This window comes from Giraffa tippelskirchi, chromosome 5 (assembly GCF_054371585.1).
Source record: "Giraffa tippelskirchi isolate mGirTip1 chromosome 5, T2T-mGirTip1v1.2.pri, whole genome shotgun sequence".
Taxonomy (NCBI): Eukaryota; Metazoa; Chordata; class Mammalia; order Artiodactyla; family Giraffidae; genus Giraffa; species Giraffa tippelskirchi.
The window spans coordinates 7,082,169-7,105,789 of record NC_137279.1 but is presented as its reverse complement, the minus strand read 5'-3'; the positions used below and the strand labels follow the sequence as shown (position 1 = coordinate 7,105,789).

Here is a 23,621-nt window from a genome sequence, read left to right as displayed (position 1 = left end):
TTATGTATATAATTTCTCTCAGCCTTTACCCTCTCAATCTTCACAGATGCCAACCACACTGTTGTGTTCTTTTACAACTTCAGATCCTTGCTCATGTTGTTCTTGTCCCTTGGAACATTTTCTTCATGTTTCTCCCTTGACTTGTAAACTCTTACTCATCTTTCGAGTGTCACTATCTTCCCACTTCCTCAAGGAGGCATTCCCTACTGCACAGATGAGGCTAGTTCCCTTTGCCACATGTGCCCACAGTCACCTCATTTTCCCTTCCATAATTATTGTCTATCTCCGTTGCAGGACTGTATGCTCTGTGAGGGTAGGAACCATCTCTATCTTGTTCAGTACAGTGTTCTCAGACTAGTACAATGCGTTGTTCCTCGAGGTGTTTAGTCATAGCTATCAGTTTTCCAGTAGTCATGTATGGATGTGAGAGTTGGACTATAAAGAAAGCTGAGTGCAGAAGACCTGATGCTTTTGAACTGTGGTGCTGGAGAAGACTCTTGAGAGTCCCTTGGACTGCAAGGAGTTCCAACCAGTCCATCCTAAAGGAAATCAGTCCTGAATATTCATTGGAAGGACTGGTGCTGAAGCTGAAACTCCAATACTTTGGCTACCTGATGGGAAGAACTGACTTATTGGAAAAGACCCTGATGCTGTGAAAGATTGAAGGCAGGAGGAGAAGGGGACAACAGAGGATAAGATGGTTGAATGGTGTCACTGACTCAATGGACATGAGTTTGAGTAAATTCCAGGAGTTGGTGATGCACAGGGAAGCCTGACCATCATGCTGCAGTCCATGGGGTCGTAAAGAGTCAGACACGACTGAGCGACTGAACTGAACTGAACTGATCAGTTTGTCTTAGATTGAATTGGTTATCCTGTAGGCAGTGGGAACCATTGATGAATTTAAGGCAGCAAAACAGTTCTGGCACATAACATTGAGCAGAGGTCCGTGTGCTATACAATAGGTTATTGTTGGTTATCCATTTTAAATATAGCAGTGTGTACATGACCTTCCCCAAGTCCCTAACTATCCCCGACAATTGTGTTTGTTTTCTAAGTCTGACACAGCTACTTTTAAGAAAGGGAGATTATCCAGATAGACCTAACCTAGCAGGTGAACCCTTGAGAAGAATTGGGCTCTTCCTGAAGAAGAAATTCAAAGTGTGAAAGTGAGGGAAATTCAAAGTGAAGGAAAATCTCCTTTGTTAACTTTGAAGATGAAGGAGGCAATGTGGCAAGGAATGTGGGTGAGAGTGGCTCCCAGCTAACAGCCAGAGAGAAAATGGGACGTGTGTCCCACAACCATAAGGAACTGAATAATCCTGCAGGTACATCAGCTTGAAAGAAGACCCTGAGCTCCAGATGAGAATGGGGCCACCTAACTATTAGCCTTGGGATTCTCTGAGCTGCTGTGTTCAGACTTCTGAGTTACATAAGTAGGAGCTTATAATTGAATATTGTTTTAAGCTACTAAGTTTGTGGTTATTTGCTATGCAACAATAGGGAACTAATGCAACTAGCATGCTAGGAGCTCCCGCTGGGATGACGGGAGAAAACCCAATGAAAACTTGATGAGGATTGTGGAAGATTTCCCAGGATAAGGAGAAGCTGGCTTTGGTTAAATGGCCCATCATCATGAGCACTTTCCTAAAGACACCTTGTACTTCCTTGCCTTTCTCTGTTTCTTTCATTTTTACCCAGAAAGATTTAACCATGGTTGGAGTCAGCTATCTGCTCTGTATCTATTTGCACCCAATAAATTGGAGACATTTGTCCAATTAGGGTGTTTATTTTCTATAAATTTAAGATGACAAATTGAAAATGAGCAGTTAGCTATAACTTAATGTTTTCCCAGTCATTTTTATTATTCTCTGAAAAGACTTTGCCCAGACTTTCTCCCCTCTTCTCAAACAGGCTATATCCTCTTCTTTCCTGATGCCTCACACCCTGGAAGGAATGAATAGGAGGAATCAGACAGGAGCTACTTCATTTTTCAACCACCAAATCTATCTGCATCAATACATACACTCTCTACCTTCTGTCACATTACCAGGGAGGAGGCATCTTCAGTTCTTCCTATATCAAGCTGCCCCTTCATTTCATCCTGACTCATCTATTTAAGGTCTTGGAAATCTATGAGTAACGTAGGTTGCTTTGGGCTGCAAGTGAGAATCTAATTCAAAACAGCTTAACAGTAAGAAAAGTACTTTAGTTTCACAAGACAGGGTTTCCAGGTTTAATTCAGAAGTGTGCATGCGTGCATGTTAAGTCGCTACAGTTGTGTCTGACTCTTTGTGACTCTATGGACCATAGCTCGCCAGGCTCTTGTGTCCATAGAGATTCTCCAAGAGCTAGTACGGCGTGGCTTGCCATGCCCTCCTCCAGGGGATCTTCCCAACCCAGGGATCGAACCTGCATCTCTTATCCCTCTTGCATTGGCGAGCAGGTTCTTAACCACTAGTGCCACCTGGGAAACCCTCAGTAGTGTAACATTATGAAAAAAACAAAACAAAACACGGTTCTTTCCAGTGTTCCATCTTCAGTGTGGAGATTGCCACAGTCTGGCTCACAAGATATTTTTAAGATAGCTTCCGCTGTTATAGGTGTCGTATTCAATATGACAACACCTGGTGAAAGGACAGAGGCTGTTTGTTTTTTTTTATCACGAAAGAAACCTTTCCTAGAATCTTCCCAGAGACTTACTCTCACTGGCTAGAACTGTATTAAATGCCCATCCCTAAAACTGCATTAAATGGCCATCTCCTGTATTGCAGGCGGATTCTTTACCAGCTGAGCCACACAAGGGAAGCCCAAGAATACTGGAATGGGTGGCCTTATCCCTTCTCCAGCGCATCTTCCAGACCCCAGGAATCTAACCATGGTCTCCTGCATTGCAGGCGGATTCTTTACCAACTGAGCTATCAGGGGAAAAAACTACTTATGAAGGAAAGGATTACCATCGTGACCTTAGACTGGTGGTTCTCAAAGATTCTTCCTGGGACAAGAGCAGCAATGTTACCTGAGAACTCATGAGAAAAGTAGATTTTTTTTTTGAGCCCTACTCCAAACCTACTGAATCAGAAATTCTGGATGCAGGACTAGCTATTTGTGTTTTTAAAAGCCCTGTAGGTCATTCTGACACATGCTGAAGTTTGAGAACCACTGGCTAAGGCTAATCTTTGAACTGGGGAAAGGACAACAGCCCTGGGGACTTGAAAAGCCCTGGGAATCTTTAAGCAAGTAGGAAGGAGGCTAGGGATTTTGGATAGGAAGTCAACTTCCTGCCAGAGCCTTCCTCTTTCCTGAATAATCATTTTCTCCTGCTTTATTATGGCATCCCATCAGCATACAAACATACTCTAATATCTGTGTCTTAAAAAACCTAGTCCATGACCCCAAATCACTGTCCAGCTGCTACCAGCATTCTTTGCCCCTCTTCATGACTGGAACTGTTTACTAACAGTTGTCCGCAATCGCTGTATTTCTTCATCAACCATTCATTCTTTGACCCACTTCCAAATGGCTCCCATTAGCACCATCCCCACAAAATCTGGTGGGAGGCTTACTAAATGAGCTGAATTTTGGCATTCAACAGGTAGAACCATTTCTTCCTTCCAGAAACTTCAGGGTCACTGCACTCTCTTGCTTTTCATCGTACTGCATTAGTTGCTTCTTCCTAGCGCTTCTTCGTTACATCTTTCTCCTCTATCAAACAGTGGTTCTCAGTCTTGAATACCCATTTGAGTAACTGGGTAGCTTCTAAAATTTCTGAAGACCAGGCTGCATTCTAGACCAATCAAATCAGAAATCTCTCCAAGCAGGACCCAGGCATTCATAATATTTAAAGCTGATTCCAGTGTTCAGTGAAGGTTGAGAATCACTGCCCTTGATACTGGGGTACCGTAGGGTTCTATTATAACCTGCTTCTCCACCTGTATTATCTCTGTAGGTCCAGGGTTTTCAGCTCTGACTCTACTTTAGAATCATCCTGGCAGCTTTTAGAAATTACCATTGCCTGGGAGTTCCCCCACATGAACTGATTCCTAATTCCTGGGGTGATTCCAATGTGTAGCCAGAACTGTGAACCACTTCATAGATGATTTCCTGTAATTCCATGGATTGTGGCTCAGTGCTTTCCTATAGGAATTTCTGTAGTGATGGAAATGTTCTAAATCTGTGCTGTCCAACATGGTAGCCACTAGCTTCTTATGGCTGTTGAGCACTTGAAATGTGGCTAAAGTGTCTGATGAACTGAATGTTTAATTTTACTCAATTTTAATTAATCTAAGTTTGAATTAAATAGCTTTGTAAGTGTGGCTAATGTCTACCATGTTGGATGGAGCGCTATGTGCTAATGATTCTGAAATCTGAGCTCCAAGGTGACATATTAAGCTGTCTTGGTACCTCTTCTTGGGTATCTAATATAGTGTCTTTAACTTAATAAACACATAAAAATGGAACTTCCTGATTTTCTTTTTCAAAACGTATTCCTCTCCTAGCCTTCCCAATCTTTTTAACCACTTCCTTCCCAATTGCTTTTATTCCCTTCTTTGCCTCATCTCTTTTCAGCCAGTTTTTAGCAAGACTTGTTTGTTTCCAAATATGTAATTTGACTCTGTCTTTTCACCTCTAGCATCTCCCACCTGAGCTAAGCTGCCTTTATCGCTCACAAAGAGTAGTCAAAGCTAGAGTCATTGCATCCTTAATACATGCTTTCTAAGACTGTTGTATGTATTACCTTGTTAATACTACAAACAACTCCACAAAGTGGGTAAACTATTGTCCCCACTTTTCAGATGAGTAAACTGAGGAACAGAAAGCTTAAGTAGTGTGCTTTGGATCACACAGCTAGTCAGTGGCAGAAATGGGATTCAAAACCAGATTGTCTGATTCTAGGATCTGTATTTTTCACCTTCACTTTTCTTTTTCTCTAATTGGTTACAAGGCCCCATGTCAGTGGTCTTAATCCTGGTTGCAACTTGGAATCAGCTGAGGACCACCCCCTGTGTGTGTTAGGCGTTCATTCATGTCCGACTCTTTGTGACCCCATGGACTGTAGCCTGCCAGGTTCCTCTGTCCATGGGATTCTCCAGGCAAGAATACTGGGGTGGGTTGCCGTTCCCTTCTCCAGGAAATCTTCCCAACCGAAGGATCGAACTTGAGTCTCCTGTATTACAGGCAGATTCTTTACCATCTGAACCACCAGGGAAGCCCCCACCCTTCTAGGCCTGGGATCAGGTCTAGGCATCAGAAATTTAAAAAAAAAATAGGGAATTGTCCTAATTTAAACACATAACCCAGTGTTTAGAAAACACCCCGTCTGAGACATGCCCCTGTCCACACCTCCCACCAGTTTTAGCTCCCACCTCAGTCATACTGTTCTCGTCCCTTCTTCCTACCTCCAGAAGAGGCCACACTCTTTCTGGCCACAGGAAGTTTGGACTTCTCTTTCTTTGCCTGGGACACCCTTTTCTGTTGTCCCCTAGGGCTGAGTAAGACCTCAAAGGTTCTAATCCCTGAAAATATTGAGGGCTCTAATATGCCCATGTAAATAAAAATAAAAACAATATTAAACCTTAAAATATACATAAGGGAGACAGAACTCTAATTCTGCCCAAGGTGCTTATTGTTGTGTCTTTTAAAATATATTAGGTTTAAATTTTTTCAAAATAAATGTTGTTGCCTCTATTTTGCTGGCATCTTAGATACGTGATTAAAAAAAAAAAAAAAAAGGCTCTCCATCCCAGAACTGAGTCTAGGTGGATCTATTTGTCTAAGTCCATTTATTCACTGGGGGCCAGCAGTGTCCCAGGGCTGGCCCAAGCACTGAGGGGCGCATTGAGTCCTGCCTTGCGAAGTCCAACCCTGTATCTCAGGCTTATCCCAAGGGTCACCTCCTTGGAGAGAATTCTCTTATCTATCCTTTCCAAAGTGATACTTCTAACATTCTGAGACTCCCATCTATCATATCACCCTGGTTTTTAAAAATTTTTAATAAAAAGCACTAAAAGCTTCAATTGTCAAAGTTTCTAGTTTACTTCTTTATTGTTTGTCTCCTCCAGGAGGGAAGGGTCTTTCTAGTCTGTCTTGTTTGCTGTTGCCTTTTCTTTTGTTGTAGCCTAGCACAATCCCTGGTATAAAATTCATGTTCAGTAATTATTTGTTTTTTAAAATTACTGTACTTATTTATTATTTATTTTTGGCGTTTCTCTGGTTGTGATGCACAGCCTTCTCGTTGTGGCGGCTTCTCTCGTTGCAGAGCATGGGCTCTAAGGCGTGCGGGTTTCAGTAGTTGTGGCCCGTGAGCTCAGTAGTTGCAACTCCCGGGCCGTAAAGCGCAGGCTCAGTAGTTGTGACACATGGACTTAATTGCTCTGAGGAACGTGGGATCTTCCCCAACCAGGGATTGAACTCATATCTCCTGCATTGGCAGGTGGATCCTTTACCACTGAGCCACTAGAGAAGCTCCAGTAATTATTTCTGAAATGACAGAATGAATGAATGCAGGCTGATGTATGGCAAGTCGTAGTGAGTAGTGTAATCGCAAGGTCGATGGGCCATGTTGGGTTGTTACCGTGTAAATGGCTGTTTTCAGGGGTGAGATAGGACAAGTGAGTTCACAAAGAGAGGAGACTCCTGATGGGTTAAAAGGAGGGAAGACCCTGGTACCAGCAACCCCGGGAAGGTATTGAGCTAAGGAGAGAGGTGGCAGCAGGAACTGGCCATAATGTTGGATGGATTCTGGAGACAGTGAAAGCTGAATGTTTCTTTTTAGGTTGTAATTTCCCTATGTCATCTTCATATTTTCAGTAAAATCTCTCAAACTCAGCAGCTGTGTCTTTTGTCTTTAGGAGAATGGAGAAAGCACCATGCATTCTTATTTGGGGCCAAAACAGGCTGGAGAGATCAGGGGCGGCATGAAGAAATGGTAAAAAGGAAGCTAAGAGTGCTTAAGAACAAGCAGCGATTAGAAAGAATTTGCATCATCTGTTACCATCTCCCTAGAATGCTCAGGATTAGGGTTGTTTGCATAGTAGAGGAAAGAGTGACTTGGATGGCGAAAGAAGATGAGATCCCTCTGGTTGCATGATTAATGAGTTATTTGGCAATGGTGAGCTTAATGTCTGTGTCCCATGAGACTGTAGTCTCCCTCTGGACAAGGATGCATCTGATTTATTTACTATGGGGTCCCTGGATGCCTGGCATTGTGTGGGTACTCAGTAAATGTTTATTTTGTGAATGAATAGTTCAAGATGTCTTTGTGTTTCTTGGTCAAAAGTCAGAAGGGTTTGCTGAGACGTGAGGAGAAACTGGAAGAAAAGCCCAGAGTCTGAGGATGAGGACCAGGCAGAAGCTGTGGGCGGAGGGGTGTCAGTGAGCAGGCTGCTGTGCTGGGAGGATTCAGACCCAAGCTCAGGCCCTAAAGATAACTGGCAGGGCGGGGAGTGGGGACCAGGTCCTGTTAGAGACCCAGGCAGAGAGGCCAGAAGGGCAGCAGACAGGATACACAGAGGGATGTAAATGAGAGATGTCCCCGCTCCGTGCTCGGGCCCGCCCTGGGACACTGCTGGTCCCCAGTGAGTGAATGGACTCAGACAAACCCAGACACCTACTCAGTTAGCTATGGGATGGAGTTCCTTTTTTAAAAAGTTACCAGTGTTTTTAAAAAAGATTTTTTAAAAATGTGGACCATTTAAAAAATCTTCATTGAATTTGTTACCATATTGCTTCTGTTTTATGTTTTAGGATTTTTTTTTTTTTGGCTTCGAGACATATGGGATCTTAGCCACCTATCCAGGGATCAAACCTGCACGCCCCTGCATTGGTGAAGTCTTAACCACTGGTCCACTAGGGAAGCCCCTGGGATGGGGTTCTTAATGTACCCGGCTTGACACTCATTGGCCAAGGGTTGAGATAGGCCTGAAACTCCTAGCAGAAGGACAGGCAGGGACCGACATACCTCTTGCTACACATGTCCCTTGACTCTGGAAGTGACCAAGAATCCTTGAATCACGTTTAGGAGTTCTTACTTCCCAAGACCTTCTCTCCCTTTGTGCCCTCCCCTCCCTTGGACTCATATTTACCCAATTCGTGACCTCTCAGGCTTCTTAAAGCTTGAATGTCTTGAGGACCTGGATCCATGGCTCAACCCCAGAAATATTTCAATTCCAAACACCGAATCTACTTCCAATTTGATTCCTGGCCGTTCTGTCTCCAGGTACCAGCCATGGTGGACGGGGCAGGAAGCACAGCCGTGGAAGTCTGCTGATCGGTGGATCAACTCCTCGTGAATTTTCTCAGGTCCTAATTCTTTTTTTTTTTTTTCGGGTCCTAATTCTTAGGGGGATGAAAAAGGTTTTTCTTTTTCTGGATGGTTTTCTATCTATGTTGTCTTGAGAGGGAGTTATAGGATGATATTCATGACATATTCTTCAAACATGCTTTGGTAGGCTTTTCCTTGCCTCAAGGATTCATACTAGTACATTGTGCTAAGTTGCCTCAGTCATGTCCAACTCTTTGCGACACTATGGACTGTAGCCCACCAGGCTTCTCTGTCCATGGGATTCTTCAGGCAAGAATACTGGAATGGGTTGCCATGCCCTCCTCCAGGGGATCTTCCCAACCCAGGGATCAAACCTGAGTCTCTTACGTCTCCTGCATTAGCAGGTGAGTTCTTTACCACTAGTGCCACCTGGAAAGCCACACTAATACATCAACATATGTTTGTTGAGCCTTTAACATGTGCAGACAATGGGCGCACATAACTCAGCAGATAAAAAGAGTTGCCAAGGTTTGCCCTTCTCCTTAAGGAGTTTGCAAATCAGATTTGGGAGCAAATCACAAAGTAACTAAATGTTGAATATCCCTAAGTATGTAAATATGAGAAAGAAGGGATTTGCAAGGCAGATTAGAACTGGTTGTTAATTGAATTGTATCTGTAAGGTCTGCTGCTGGAGTCTGGGAAGAATTTACAGAAAATAGCAGAGAAGCCATCACCTATCCAGGAATCTAATCTGAGTCTTGGATTTAGGATTTGGCCAAGTACACAAGAGATGGGAAGGGCAATATAGACAGTCAGAGCCAGATGAATCAAGCCTAAGAGTGGTCAAGGGAATGAAATGGCTGGAGCAGAGCACCTGTGTAAAGCAGGGTTGTGTGAATTAGGGCCAAAACGGCAGCTGTTTTTCAGCAGGACTCTGAGAGCCTGACTGTGGACTCTGGACTTTAACCTGGAGATAGTGGAGTGTGTACCAAATCCAACTTCACAAATGGAGCGCTAAGCCAAAACTCACAAAACAATATGCAGTAGGAAAAAGTGCAAAGGCCTGTATGTGCTTCTGTGTGTGTGCACCTGTGTATGCGTTTGTGTGTACATGCATGCCAAGAATAGCACAAATTCAAGATGACACCAAACTTGAATGGTTTGATGATATTTGACTTGAAAAAGATGGAGGTGTTGATGTATCTATAAACTCAGTATGAATCCTTGATGTATTTGGCTGGGAAAAGCCTCCTGCATGTCAGGACGCAGCAGTAGGAGCAGAGTCATAGCTTTTTCTTCCCCCAAGTCCTCGAAGAGGACCACTTTGCTGAAGTGAGCCAATATCCAAATAGGAGCTTCCCGAGCCCTTTCCTTTGGGAGAGTTTTATCATGTGCTATTTCCACCCGGGTTTTTCTTGGATGTAGGGCCAACTTTACTCTCTCAGATCACTGTGCATTTTCATGCAGAGATTACTGAGCCACTTGAGATGACGCCTGCAGAAGCTGTCAGGGAGAAAAAGTATCAGTGTACAACTAGGTGACCGCGCATTTTTCTGGAACTGAAGGGTGTCCTAGGAAGTGGAACTCGGCTAAAGCGAGGAAGTCCTGATGGACAAAGTTGACCGCGTACCAGGATTTTCTCTCTGAAGATTTGCCCTCATCCCCTGTGGTGTTTCCCTTAGAGCCTGGAGTGATGTTAATGTCTCATAGATATTTACCCTCTGGGTACAACTTGTAGAGATGTCACTGTCTGTGCTTAAGGTTTTTCCATGAGGCAATCTTGTGATGCTTTGTTGTTGTTCAGTGGCTCAGTTGTGTCCGACTCTTTGCAACCCCTTGGACTGCAGCACGCCAGGTTTCCCTGTCCTTCACTATTTCTTGGAGTTTACTCAAACTCATGTCCATTGATTCAGTGCTGGCATCCAACCATCTCATGCTCTGTCATCCCCTTCTCCTCCTGCCTTCAATCTTTCCCAGCAACAGGGTCTTTTCAAATGAGTCGACTCTTCACATCTGGTGGCCAAAGTACTGGAGCTTCAGCTTCAGCATCAGTCCTTCCAATGAGTAGTCAGGACTGATTTCCTTTAGGATGGACTGGTTGGATCTCCTTGCAGTCCAAGGGACTCTCAAGAGTCTTCTCCAACACCACAGTTCAAAAGCATCAATTCTTTAGCACTCAGCCTTCTTTATGGTCCAACTCTCACATCCATACATGACTGGTTTTGCAAATCTAAAACATTCACTATGGCCATTTCCCCTACCAATTTCCTTGAGGAGTCATAATCTATAAATTATTCTGTCATGAAATTTCTTTTTTTTAATGAAAAGCAAATTCTGTCAGTTTGGGGAGGCCAAAGATTGTAGTGGGGAGAGCAGGGATTTTGGGAGCTTAAGGATCTGCTGTTGGATTCTGGTTTCACCATATACTGGTTGTGGTGGACAGTGCTATGTGGTCACTGAGTCCTATTTCATTTTCCTCCTGTGGACATGTAGGAAGATCTCTTAGGAGCCCTGTGAGTAGTTCCGCTCTGTAGGTCCTAAGCAGCATGACTGTGAAGCCTGGGGTAACTGGAGAGAGTTCCTCCGTGCCATATAACCTTGTTGCCAAGGCCGTTAAGACCACGTGTCCTGGCTGCTGCAGATCCAAGACGGCAGCTGTCCCTGGGAAACTGTATGGAGCAGAGGACCTCTCCTCTCACCATTGTCTTGCATTGTACTCTGTGTAAGCAGCAAATAAACATTTGTCAGTTGCGTTAAGCTGCTGAGATCTTGCAGTTAGTTTATTACTGCAGTGACCTGATAGACTGTAGCCCACCAGGCTCCTCTGTCCATGGGGTTCTCCAGGCAAGAATACTGGAGTGGGTTGCCATTCCCTTCTCCCAGGGATCTTCCTGACCCAGGGATCAATCCCGGGTCTTCTGTATTATAGGCAGATTCTTCACTGTCTGGGCCATCAGGGAAGCCCATATTGGCTAAAACACTAGTTCTGTGTCTTCATCACTTCAGGCTGCTCTAACAAAATACCACGGATAGGTGGCTTAAGCAACATGATATTCATTTTCACAGCTCTGGAGGCTAGTGGTCCGAGATCAAGGTGCCAGCAGAGCGGGTTCCTGGTGAGAACTGGCTTCCTGGCTTGCAGATGACTGCCTTCTGGCTGTGTCCTCACATGGTGGAGACAGAGCCCTGGTGTCTCTTCCTCTTCTTATAAGGGCACTAACCCTGCTATGAGGATTCCACCTTCATGACCTGATGTAAACCTAATTATCTCCCAACACCCCCGCCTCCTAATACCATCACATTGGAGTTAGGGTTTTAACATATGAATTTGTGGGGATACATATTCAGTCAATAGCACTTGGAAACCTTGAACAAACTACCAAATAATGCTAAGGCTATAAAAAAGGGAATAATAATAAATCCTTCAAAGAGGCACCCTAAAGGACTGCTGTGATGCTTAAATGAACTATTGTAGATGTGATGTTTAGAGTGATGCCTTACTTTCGCACACATTTACTAAGGAACTGTGTTAAGTGCTTTCTTGAAATAAATCTAACTGCCTCAAGAAGCAACACTTCCTAAGAGGGGGAAACCACATGTTATGAAATATACAATGATGTAGAAAACTTGTAGATCCCTGGGGCATTCTGTGGGTTTAGTGGACAAGGTTCAGGGCAAAGGACGGAGCAAAGAGAGGAAAGATGAATCACTTGTAGGTGGACAAAATCTCTCTCCTCCTCCTGAAACGTTTTACTTTATTTCTTACTGATTGTTCTAGTAAAATAGCCTCATTGTGGAAGATGAGAGCATCAGAGAACTATAAAGAGATGAGAGATGTTAACATTTTGGGTATTCTCTCCCTGTCCTCTCTCTGAGTATTATTTTTTCCTTTTTCTTTTTTTTTTAAATTTAATTTTCATTGATTTACAATATTGTGTTAATTTCTAGTGAATAGGAAGGTGATCTGGTTATAATTCCATATATATATATATATGTATCCTTTTTTTGACTCTTTTCCACTATAGTTTATCACAAGATACTAAATCTAGTTCCCTACGCTGTACAGTAAATGCTTGTTGTTTTTCTGTTTAATATATAGGAGTGTGCATCTGTTAATCCCATATTCTCACATTATCCCTTCCCCCTTTTTCCCCTGTGGTAACCATAAGTTTGTTTTCTATGTCCGGATCTGTTTCTATTTTGTAAACAAGTTCATTTGTACTATTTTTTAGATTCCACGTATGAGTGTTAGCGTATAATATTTGTCTTTGTCTGTCTGGCTGACTTCCCTTGGTGTGATAATCTCCAAGTGCATTCATGCTGCTGCAAGTGGCGATATTTCATTCCTTTTTTATAGCTGAGTGACATCCCATTGTACATACGGGCTTCTCAGGCGGCTCACTGGTAAAGAAACTGCCAGTCGGTGCAGGAGCCACAGGGGACATGGGTTCGATCCCTGGGTCTGGGAGGTCCTCTGGAGAAGGAAGTGGCAACCCACTCCAGTATTCTTGCTTGGGAAATCCCGTGGATAGAAGAGCCTGGTGGGCTACAGTCCCCACAAAAGAGTTGGATACGACTTAGCGACTAAGCAACAACAGCGGCAAGCAGAGGCTCCAGGGAGGAAAAGCGCCTTTTCTCTGTCGTCTTCAGACTTGCTAGGCAAATGCCCCGAGGTAAGTAACAGACTGCGGTCCAGACCAGCTTTGACTTCTCTCTTTATCAGGTGTTGGACTCTGGTTTTATTAACTCTTGGAGGCCATAAAACAATGTCGGTTATGCTCCAGCTTGCTCTTCTGCCCTCTGTTGGTAAACACCCCACCCTGTCTTTCCCTGTCTAGGAATGCCAGAAGTACCACCTTGCTTTCAGGGAACTTAGCTCGTCTGGCCCCCGGAGTGGCCTCTCTTCCCTTTAGGTCCAGATCATTGCTCCTCAAGAATTTTCCTTCACCCCAAGGAACAGAGTGGAATGGGGGACCCGAGGCCTCCCAGGTCAGCCCACTGTCTGGTAAGTGAGCTGTCAGACATCTGGATGGAATGGGGTTTGCTTTTTGTTAAGAGCAGCTGTGAAGACTGCTGCTCATCCCCCAACCCCCAACACACACATGGGGACAGACTTTGGTTGAGCACATACCCAGCTAGGTGCTTTGCTGAGAGTCCTATATGCATCGTTCCCTCTGATCTTTACAAGGATCTGTGAGGTAGACTGTTATTTGTCCCGTTGAATGCCAATAGCTTTGACTACGCAGAGTCACACAGCTGGTGAGTGCAGAACCAAGACTTGAACCTTCATCTCTCTCACTTTCCACTCTAGGCTTTTAAGTGCTATCCTAAACCACCAGCCCCGAAAGCAGAGCATCCAAAGCTGGAGGGGGCTTCGAGCATGCTAAGTTGCTTCAGTCGTGTCTGATTCTGTGCAACCCTATATACTATAGCCCTCTAGGCTCCTCTGTCCATGGGATTCTCCAGGCAAGAATACTGGAGTGAATTGCCATGCCTTCCTTCAGGGGATCTACCGGACTTAGAGATCGAACTGGTGTCTCCTGTGGCTCCTGCATTGGCAGGCAGATCCTTTACTGCTGAGCCACTGCGGAAGCCTGGAGGGGGCTTCAGGGGAGCTTTAAAAGCATTGTCAATGTCCCTGCCCCTTTGCCCACCCATTAAATCTCTGGCTGGGGCCTGGCCTAAGTACATGATTTTGTAAGTTTTGCAAGTAATTCTGAGGGCAGCCTGGATTGAGAACTGTTAAAATCCAACACGTCTATTTACAAATGGTGACGCTGAGCCCCAGAGTGGGGTTCTCCCAAGTCTATGCTTCTTCTGAGAAGCAGAAGTGGAGTTAGGTCTGGGAACCGTTCAAGTCCATACAGAGACCCTATGTGGCCACAAGCACTGAAGGGGGTGCTGATTCCGAGCCCTTAGGTGGGGTTGAGTCCAGACAAGAAGCCAGACAAACCCATGCTCACTCCGCCTCAAACCGCAAGAGGCTCGTTTGTCTGTACTCAGCTCTCAAACGCCAGTCTGAACACTAGGACACTGAGTGTGTCTCTCCGGTGGCCCTTTCAGGGATGCCGCTTGGAATTTTAAACTCCCTCCGCTAGTGCAGGCAGCTGATCTCCCGAGGCTGATTTCCCCTGCCCCCGGCTCTGGTCCCTCTTGGCCATGCCCCATGGGTCCTGACCTCACCTGTGGCTGCACATTCCCCGCGTCAGGTGTAGGCCTCTCTCCTCTCAGCCACGTGGCCAGCTCCACATGGCAAATTTGTAGCCAAAGTGCACAGAGGTTGGACTTAGGTCCTGAGAAGCTGGTTCGCGGAGGGCAATGACTGGACTGTAGAGGGAGAGGCGGTGGGGGGCGGAGAGGGGGCGTGGTCTGAGCCCGCCTGTCTGCGGAGGCGTGGGTGCTCCGTCACTCAGTCATGTCTGACTTTTTGTGACCCCATGGACTGTAGCCCCCCAGGCTCCCCGGTCCAGGGGATTCTCCAGGCAAGAATACCGGAGTGGGTTGCCACGCCCTCCTCCAGGAGATCTTCCTGACCGAGGGATAGAACCCGCGTCTCTCATGTCTCCTGCCTTGGCAGGTGGGTTCTTTACCACTAGCGCCACCTGGGAAGAGCTCGGGAATTTGGAAGGTCAGCAAAAGTGACAGAGATGCCAAGATATTCCTCCCTCTTCTCGGGGGAGCCGGGAGCCAGCCTTCGACCCCACCACACTGCCGGCTGCACTGGGCTGTATCCCTCAGGAGGGAGGGGACATTTGGCAATGCACCTTAGGACCTGGGAGATAGAACAGAAGAAACTGGGGCCCCTGACCCAGAGCCTGGCCTCAGGGGAGGGGATTCCCCTTCCTTCAGTGACGGGGGAGTTGTGTCATCCTGTCCTGACATTCCATCTTGTTTGTTTAATCTTGTCAGCAATCCGTGCTGTTTGTCTGCTCACCTTCTCTGTCTTCCCACTCCTTGTGGGGCACTCACACCCTCACTCAGAGCAGCTTCCTGTTGGCATGAGGGGGAGACCCTGCCCGTATATGCCAGAGGCTCTGAGATGGGGCAGCTGGAACCCAGCACCTTCTCCACCTGGGCCCACACAGAAGGTGTTGTCTGCGTGGAAAGCAAACAGGAAGGCACCTCGTGGTGTGTGTTCTGGGTGTTTCTGTAGCATCGCTGTTTCCCCAGGAGTCTCTGGTCCACATTAGTGCTCCAAAAGCACACTTTTCAGATTTTGGGTCCTGATTAGGTTTGGGAAACACCAAGTTCAGAGTCTGGTGGACTCTGGTCAAGGATTTCCAAGAGCGGAGGCAGGGAGTTTAGGCCATTTTAGGCCCTAAGTAGTGGTTAAGAAGCTGAAGCTCCAATACTTTGTCCACCTGATGCAGAGAGCCAACTCATTGGAAAAGACCATAATGCTGGGAAAGATTGAGGAGGAGAAGGGGGTGACAGAGGATGAGATGGTTGGATGGCATCACCGACTCGATGGATATGAGTTTGAGCAAACTCCAGGAGATAGTGAAGGATAGGGAAGCCTGGCGTGCTGCAGTCCATGGGGGTCTCAAAGAGTCGGAACCAACTGAGCAGCTGAACAACAGTGGTAAAGAACATGAGTGCTGAGCAAGCTGATCTGGGTTCCAATGACCACTTATTAGCTGGGACCAAGTTCTTGAGGATGTACCTCACTGTCCTCATCTGCAAAGAAAGGATGATTGAGTGTCCACTGCATGGGGACATGGTGAGTATGAAATGTGGGGATACATTTACAAGCTTAGAACAGGGCCTGGCATGCAGCAAGACTGCCAGAGCATGTCAGCTGTGGTTAACTTCGGCCGGCTGCCCAGTCTCTTCCAGACCTCAGGCCTGGGCCGATCGCAGTGCTGCAGGTCTGATGGACGTTCAGGTTGGGAAGGGGAGGGAGGAGGAAGACGGACTCTGTAGAAGAGAGTCACCCCGTGATGGCAGCCCAGGGCCCCGTTTTGCCTTCTCTGGGTCCCCGCCCAAGGCTGGGCTCCAGCCTGAGTTCAGAAAGCCCCACCTCCTCCCTCTGGTGTGTGAGGAATGACCGACTGTCTGGGCAGCCGAGCAGCTGTGGCTGGAGCGTAGACACGCCAGCTTTAGTCACATGGTGGATCCGCAGGGCCCTTACTGGAGCCCACCCAGCCCCGGAGACGAGGACTCAGCCATGACTCACTGGGTCCAGGTGGTGCCCGAGCTGTGAGTCACCCGGTGTCCCTTCCTCTCACACCTGGGATTCGGCATTCACAGCCTGGACCAGGTTCTCTTACCTCCTCAACCTCTTCTCTTCTCTTCTCTCTCCTGCCCTCCATTCTTTGCTTTGTATGCCTTTATCTCTCACTCATCAGACCTTGGCTGATCTCCCTGGCAATACAGATGGCTTGAGCCTCTCAGATGGGTAATGGAGACGACAGCTTCTCAGGCCACCCCTGAGATGTGAGGGACGACGGACAAGCAGGCAGAGGGGAGACTGCCTGCACTGACCTGGTGTCATCTCTGTAAACTTGGGGTGTGTGTGTTAGTCTCTAAGTCATGTCTGACTCTTTGCAACCCCATGGGCTGCAGCCCTCCAGGCTCCTCTGTCCATGGGATTTTTCAGGCAACAATACTGGAGTGGGTTGTCTCTCAGTCATATCTGACTCTTTGCAACCCCATGGGCTGCAGCCCTCCAGGCTCCTCTGTCCATGGGATTTTTCAGGCAAGAATACTGGAGTGGGTTGCCATTTCCTTCGTCAGGGGATCTTCCTGACCCAGGGATCAAACCTGTGTCTCCTGCATTGGCAGGTGGATGATTCTTTACTGTCTGAGCCACCAGGTTAATTCTGTTAGCCCCCTCTGCCTTTGGAAGGGGGAGCTAACAGAATTGCTGGATGGACAGACCTGAGTATGAGAGGAATAGGGGGTCAAGGAGAACCCCTTTCCTGAGCATTGGTTCTAACAAGCCAAGGCTCTGGGGAGCTGAGGGTGAGGGGCTCTGGGGCAGGATAGTGGGTGGCAGGAGAGGAAGGGGACTTGGAGGGGAGGCCGTCAGAGCAGTGCCCCAGCTTGCCTTTAGCCCTTGCCAGGTCCTACCCTTGCTTCTGCCTCTGTATTAGACTTCTTGTCTCTGAACAAACTGAGTTCTGAAGTTCAAGGCCTGTGCCTGGGGCCCTGCGGTCCTAGGGGGTGGGGGTGGGGGCTAGATCCCCACTGGGAAGTGCTCAGTGTCCCTGAGTGGTGAGGCTGGCTGGGCCCTCCTTGGGGTTTGCTGAAGCAACATCCTGCACTGGGCTGGGAACACAGAATGGGGTGCAGGGCCCACACAGAGCAATTGCCTCTCCCCTTTGTGAAGCCAAACCACGCTGGGACCTGCCCAGGCCTGTGAATCCTGAGATACCTATTTAGCTGGGCTCCTGGCCTCGTAAGGGGAGAGGAGGAGGGGGGTTTAAAGGGCTCAGGCTTCTACTGCCTGCCCACCCCTCCTGTCTGAGGATCTGGGATGGCAACAGCTGCTCCTTCTGCTGAGTTAACTATTCCTGAGCTGTTCATCACATCCTCTTCCTGGCAGTGGGCACAGGACAGACAGCTCCATGAGCGGCCAGGCTTCCTGGAAGCCCTGCATTCAGGGAGTTGGTGCGGTGGAGAGAAAGAGGCCAGGCAGACTGGCTTGAAGCCCCGGGGGTGTGAGCAGTGACCTCTCCCCGAGGCGGGGCTTCAGGGCTCTGTGTGTGTTCTTGGGGCAGGGGCAGGGCCCAGGAAGGCCAGAGGCGGGGCTTCAGGGCTCTGTGTGTGTCCTTGGGGCAGAGGCAGGGCCCGGGAAGGCCAGAGGCGGGGCTTCAGGGCTGTGTGTGTCCTTGGGGCAGGGGCAGGGCCCAGGAAGGCCAGAGGCGGGGCTTCAGGGCTGTGTGTGTCCTTGGGGCAGGGGCAGGGCCCGGGAAGGCCAGAGGCGGGGCTTCAGGGCTGTGTGTGTCCTTGGGGCAGGGGCAGGGCCCAGGAAGGCCAGAGGCGGGGCTTCAGGGCTGTGTGTGTCCTTGGGGCAGGGGCAGGGCCCGGGAAGGCCAGCTACTTGTATTGATCCCGGCTTGTTAAGCCAGATTTTACTGGACCGTTTACACGGGTCAAGACGCTAACATGTACGGCAATGTTCGTTTTGCATCTAAATGGCTTATTGTCCATTTGCTACTTAGAGTATTTCTCCTGCCTATCTAAACCTCTTGGGCTATATGAGAATCTGAGGGTTAGAAATGCCCAGTTTAGCATTTAATCCACAAAATCCTACATTTGCCCTGAAGGGTTCTCAAACCAGTTTCTTGGACACAACCCTCCAGTTCCTGCTTAGGAGACACTGACAGGCTGGAGCAGCTCGTTTAGAGTCTCCTTTAACAGAAACTTGGAGGTGACAGGGTCCAAACAATGCTCATGTAGGCTGTCCCTGGCCAAGATCTGGACTGGGTGACCTTCCAGATCTCTCTAAAAGCCCTCGGACCCTCGCCTGGTGGAGGGGAGGCGTGTCCTCCAAGACCAGCCCCTCTCTCTGGGCCTGTGACTGTCATTACAGCAACTCTCAGCCCAAAGCCCCAAGCCAGGCACCACCCAGGGTCCCACAAAGGGAGCTGTGTTCTCAGGCCTGGCGGGGGCCCAGGGGAAGTCGGTCCAGTTGTGCCTCGGCCCTCCCTTCCCACCCCTTGTGGTCAGATCTGTTTTCTGGCCCTCCAGGCGGGCATTCTTGCCCAGTGGGAGGGGCTCGGAGAGCAGCCTTTCCCGAGCTGGGAGCCGTGACTCACAGGTAGTTACCTGTCCCTGGGCTCCCTGCCAAGGCTGTGAGGGAGCCGGAGGGGAGGCATTTAGAGTTCATGCCTGTTGATTCCTCCTGAGCTTTTCTTGGGTGGGTTGGGCTCTGACCCCTTCCTGATGAACCATAGCCTTTTAATCCCCCCCTCAAGAAGCAGGGGTTTTCCACTTTTTTGCTTTCCCTTGGGAGGGGTCTGGTGCTTTCCAGGGCACTTGATGTTTGTGCCTTCTCCCCTTCCAGCTCGCTGACAGGCCTGGGGCTGTAATACCTGATATGCAAGCCCTGATCCTTATGTTCTCTACGTGGTCTTCTGTCCAGGATGGCCCAGGACCCCAGGAGAGGCTGATCTCTATGGGGCTCGGGAAAGCACCCGGCTCAGTGGCCGTCACAAATGTGAGTGGCCATCACCCCCCCACACCCGGCCCCCAGGAATCCTGGTCTCCTGTGATCACTCACATTTCCCTGGTGCAGCCCCCACCCTGCCGCAGCAAGCAGGCGGGCACAGGCGATCTTGCTGTGAGGCCTCCGGACGGGCCCCACCTGCCCAGTCCTGTCTGGGGGTGGGGTGGGGGTGCTGTGACGATAGATGGGTGTGCCAGCGGCCAGATTCCTGAGTCCCGCCCTGCAGCCGGCGACGCCCAGCCAGGGAGTCTCCAGAGGTGAGGCCGTTGTTTAAAAACTGGGAGCTGGGAGAGGAGACCCCCACATTCAAGGGGAGCGTCTCAGAGAGGCGATCTGGAGAAAGAACCGCGGCAGCACGGAGCAAGGTCTGTTACCTGCTTCCACCTGCCCGGTGGGGGCCGGGGGTGGGACCAGGCTTGTGTACCTGGATGTCTGGGGCCTGGCTGCAAGTCCAAATTCCTTCCTCTTCCTGGGAGCTTCAGCTGAGCCCATTGGGATCCAAAGGCTGGGTGTTGAGTCTGCCACTGTTTGGATTGTTTTCTCCCATCTGATAAGCGTCTCGGTGACTGAGAAGAGAGCAGGTTCAGAGCTGGGGCTGGACACAAAGAGGGAAGGAGAGGGTGTGCTGGCCTCTTCTAAGAGCTTCTCACAGTGCCTAGTTCCAGGTGGGGAGGGGGCAAGGTTCCAGCCCCTGGAAGAAGCCAGATGATGGGTCTTCCTCTTGGGCCACAGTTAGCTGTGTGAGCTCCGGCCACCCACCTGTCTCTTCCCTGGGCCCCTGACTCCGCTGATAGGGGACTGGAGGGAAAGAGTTTGAAGCCTTAGGATATTTGATTTAAAGATGTCAGGGGGTCCCCAGTACACCCCTGCCCCGCCTTGCCATCCCTCCATCCAAGCTGAAAGAATGTGTGGCTGTCATTGGGAGCAGAGTGAGCATCTGATCCAAGGCAGAGGTGGGCACCCATGGGCAGGGTGGGGCTTGCCTCAGCAGGGCAGCACCCTGCCTCTAGGACCCTTTGAGTCATCCCCCCACCCCAGCCTCCTTCAGAATCTCTGCTCTGTGGCCTCCCAACCCCCACCCCTCCTGTACAGCCCTAGTGCATCACTGGAGACATTTTGAGTTGCTCTCAGTTCAGATGAATTCCTCACTCAGTTTTTAAAGACTTCTAGGCCTCGCTCTCTTTCCCCATTGTATGCCACTACTGGCTCAGCCCAGAGATGTGGGCCCCACAGTCTCACCCTCAGGGTGGCCGTGGGTGATACTGGAGACCATGCCAGCAGCAGGAGAGGGCTCCCTTCCAGGCCATCAGTCTCTTTGAGCCACTCACCGTTGAGCCTGTAGGTAGTCCAGGGCCTGAGAAAGACCAATCCTCTTTCCTAGGGTGACACTGAGGCCACAGACTTCTCCTGCAAAGGGCCATTCCTTTCTGGCTCCCCAGCTTGTTCTGATGACCATGGGGGACAGGACGGGGTTGATCCCTCCCATCTGTTTCAGAGGGGGGAAGCTGGAGTCCAGGAGGAGGTAGTGACATTATCCCAGGATAGCCTGGGAATCACATACCAGCTGGAACAGGGGGCCAGGTCTCTGGCATTTTCCAAGCTTTGGCTACAGATGCACCTGCTGTTCAGAAGTGTCTTAGGCCAAGGCCCTGAGTAAAGGCTTCTGAGAAAACTCGAGTCCAGAAACAGCAAAGGGCTAGTGCAACCTAGGGGCTTGCATGGCTTCACCAAGTCTGCTTTGCTCTGCCCCAGGTGAGGTCCTGGGTGGGGATCGCCTCATCAACTGAAGATGAGGCCGCTGCTTCTCCTGTATTTTGGTGAGTATCCCTTCCCATCCTCTGGGCCCTGTCATACAGCAGAGAGGGGACCAGCCACGGGTAGGAGAACCATCTAGCAAAGTGTGAACGTCACCCGTCACCCGGGGTCCTGGGGTTTGGAACACTGTATACTGGGATGCCCATGAGGTTTCTCTGTCCTGGGGCCCTCTGAAGAAGATGAGACTCTTAAAAAGCTCCCAAGTGTCTTCTTCTTCCTGTCTGAGGGTGGTTCATGGCAGCCCCAGTGCTCTGGCACCGTGTTTATTTTCCATCCTCTCACTCTCAAACTGGGCCCAGAACCATCGTGACTTGAGTTCTTGATGTTCAGGGAACTGCAGCTGTGAAGTGAAAGTCGGTCAGTCGTGTCCGACTCTTTGTGACCCCATGAACTATACAGTCCATGGAATTCTCCAGGCCAGAATACTGGAGTGGGTAGCGTTGCCCTTCTCCAGGGGATCTTCCCAACCCGGGGATCGTACCCAGGTCTCCCACACTGCAGGCCAACTCTTTACCAGCTGAGCCACCCGGGAAGCCCAGGAATATTGGAGTGGGTAGCCTATCCCTTCTCCAGGGGATCTTCCCGACCCAGGAATCAAACTGGGGTCTCCCGCGTTGCAAGCGGATTCTTTACCAGCTGGTTATTTGCAAAGTGTGGCGGGGCGGCCTTCAGAGATAAAGGAGCAGACAGAGTGCAGGTCTCTCCTGGTGGCCCCCGGACAGCCAGCAGCCAGCGCTGCTCCATTAACAGGCAAGGGGAGCTGTGGCCAAGCGTGTGTCTGCAGCTCAGTTCTAAAAGCCGCAGATGGATGCCACATTTCAGGATCAACTTCTCCTTTTTTAAAGCTGAGAGTTACAGGCTATAACATCAGCTTTTTAAAAAAACCAAACAGCACCAGGATTGCAATTATTCCCATCACCAGCGGGTCAGAGCATGAAGGCAAGGAAGAGGGTCTAGCCTTGCCGATGCATGACTGCTTCCCTGGGGGCACTGGGGTGGCCGGCTGGACTGCTCTCTCTTTAAGCTGCACCCCTGTGATTTCAGGCTTGCCCTGCCTCCTGTGTGCCCAGCAAGCCTGCTCCCGCGGGGCCTGCTATCCACCCGTCGGGGACCTGCTCATAGGAAGGACCCGGTTTCTCCGAGCTTCGTCCACCTGTGGCCTGACCAAGCCTGAGACCTACTGCACCCAGTATGGTGAGGTAGGTTCTTCCTCCGTGGCCTCCAGGGGCTGGGGGTGCGGAGGGGAGCCCGCCATCTGTTCACCGAACACTTAGAGTGGACTTGGTGTGGGCCCAGCCCCATACGCTACGGGGAGTGTGAATCAAGCAGAAGGCTGGATCTCTGCCTCTCAGGAATTTTCACCTTCGATGGGCAAGAGAAAACGTACTTAAAATGATTAATAGCTGAACAGCTCCTTTTCCTCTTTTGCTTGATAAAGCTGGAGTTTTTCTCAGCCCTTGGGCCTGCGCAGGATAGTTGCTCAAATCTGGGGCATAAACAGTAGATCGATACCAATCCTTTAGGTGTGTGGAGGGTGAGTTGCCATCTCTGATGGACGGAGTCAAGGCTGGTGGCGCACAGATGCTGGGATGTGTGCACGGCTTGTCTTCTTGCCAAAGCGAGAATGGAGCTGCGCCCCGACCACTCTCTGTCACCTTCTCTTCCGCACGTGTTGGGGTAAGAATGTGGCTGGAGCTACCAGAAGACTATATGATTGTAGGTTGGAGACTATCCTTCTAGGTTTTGTAATTGTCATGTGTGAAGAGCCAACCTGTTTACCTCCAGTCTCTGCACGTTTGGTCTGCATGTTTCACCACCCCAGGTGAAGCGGGAGACTTTATTTTCTTTTTTGCAGAATTTCCTTTTAATTAAAAAAAAATTTTTGTGTGTGAGATGGATTGGGAGATTGAGATTGACATATATACACTACTGTGTATAAAGCAGGTAACTGATGATAACTGACTGTATAACACAGGGAACTCTGCTCAGTGTTCTGTGATGACCTAAATGGGAAGGAAATCCAAAAAAGAGGGGATATGTGTGTGTGTATTGGAGAAGGCAATGGCACCCCACTCCAGTACTCTTGCCTGGAGAATCCCATGGACGGAGGAGCCCGGTAGGCTCTAGTTCATGGGGTCACTAAGAGTCGGACACAACTGAGCGACTTCACTTTCACTTTTCACTTTCATGCATTGGAGAAGGAAATGGCAACCCACTCCAGCGTTCTGTTCTTGCCTGGAGAATCCCACGGATGGCGGAGCCTGGTGGGCTGCCGTCTATGGGGTCGCACAGAGTCGGACATGACTGAAGCGACTTAGCAGCAGCAGCATGTGTGTATTAATATAGCTGATTCAGTTAGCTGTAAAGCAG

The 23,621-nt window shown here is 49.1% G+C and overlaps 1 protein-coding gene and 1 long non-coding RNA gene across 10 annotated transcripts in view; one reads left to right on the top strand and one right to left on the bottom strand.

Moving 5' to 3' along the window:
* Positions 1-23,621, top strand: part of LAMB3 (laminin subunit beta 3) — an 82,269-nt gene that overhangs the window by 21,002 nt on the left and 37,646 nt on the right. For 2 of the 8 annotated variants that reach the window (XR_014053464.1, XM_081489630.1), the window contains exons 1-3: positions 16,294-16,523; positions 21,189-21,253; positions 22,296-22,450. Coding sequence is in view for 5 of the 8 variants with exons in the window: in XM_081489630.1 (XP_081345756.1) it covers positions 21,226-21,253; positions 22,296-22,450 (183 nt within the window). In the remaining 3 variants the exon portion in view is untranslated. Of the gene's footprint in view, positions 1-8,218; positions 8,302-13,101; positions 13,269-14,733; positions 14,902-15,633; positions 15,984-16,293; positions 16,524-19,274; positions 19,428-21,188; positions 21,254-22,295; positions 22,451-23,621 lie in introns of those variants that run through there. The other 6 variants (XM_081489631.1, XR_014053462.1, XR_014053463.1 and 3 more) reach the window with 6 other exon arrangements.
* Positions 1,845-14,650, bottom strand: LOC145506043 (uncharacterized). 2 transcript variants are annotated; one of them, XR_014053471.1, is made up of 3 exons: positions 14,447-14,650; positions 8,085-9,766; positions 1,845-1,947 (listed from the first exon to the last, which is right to left on the bottom strand). It is a non-coding gene; the product is annotated as an uncharacterized LOC145506043 (long non-coding RNA). The 2 variants fall into 2 exon arrangements; XR_014053472.1 differs by lacking the exon at positions 8,085-9,766 and having other exon boundaries at positions 14,447-14,533.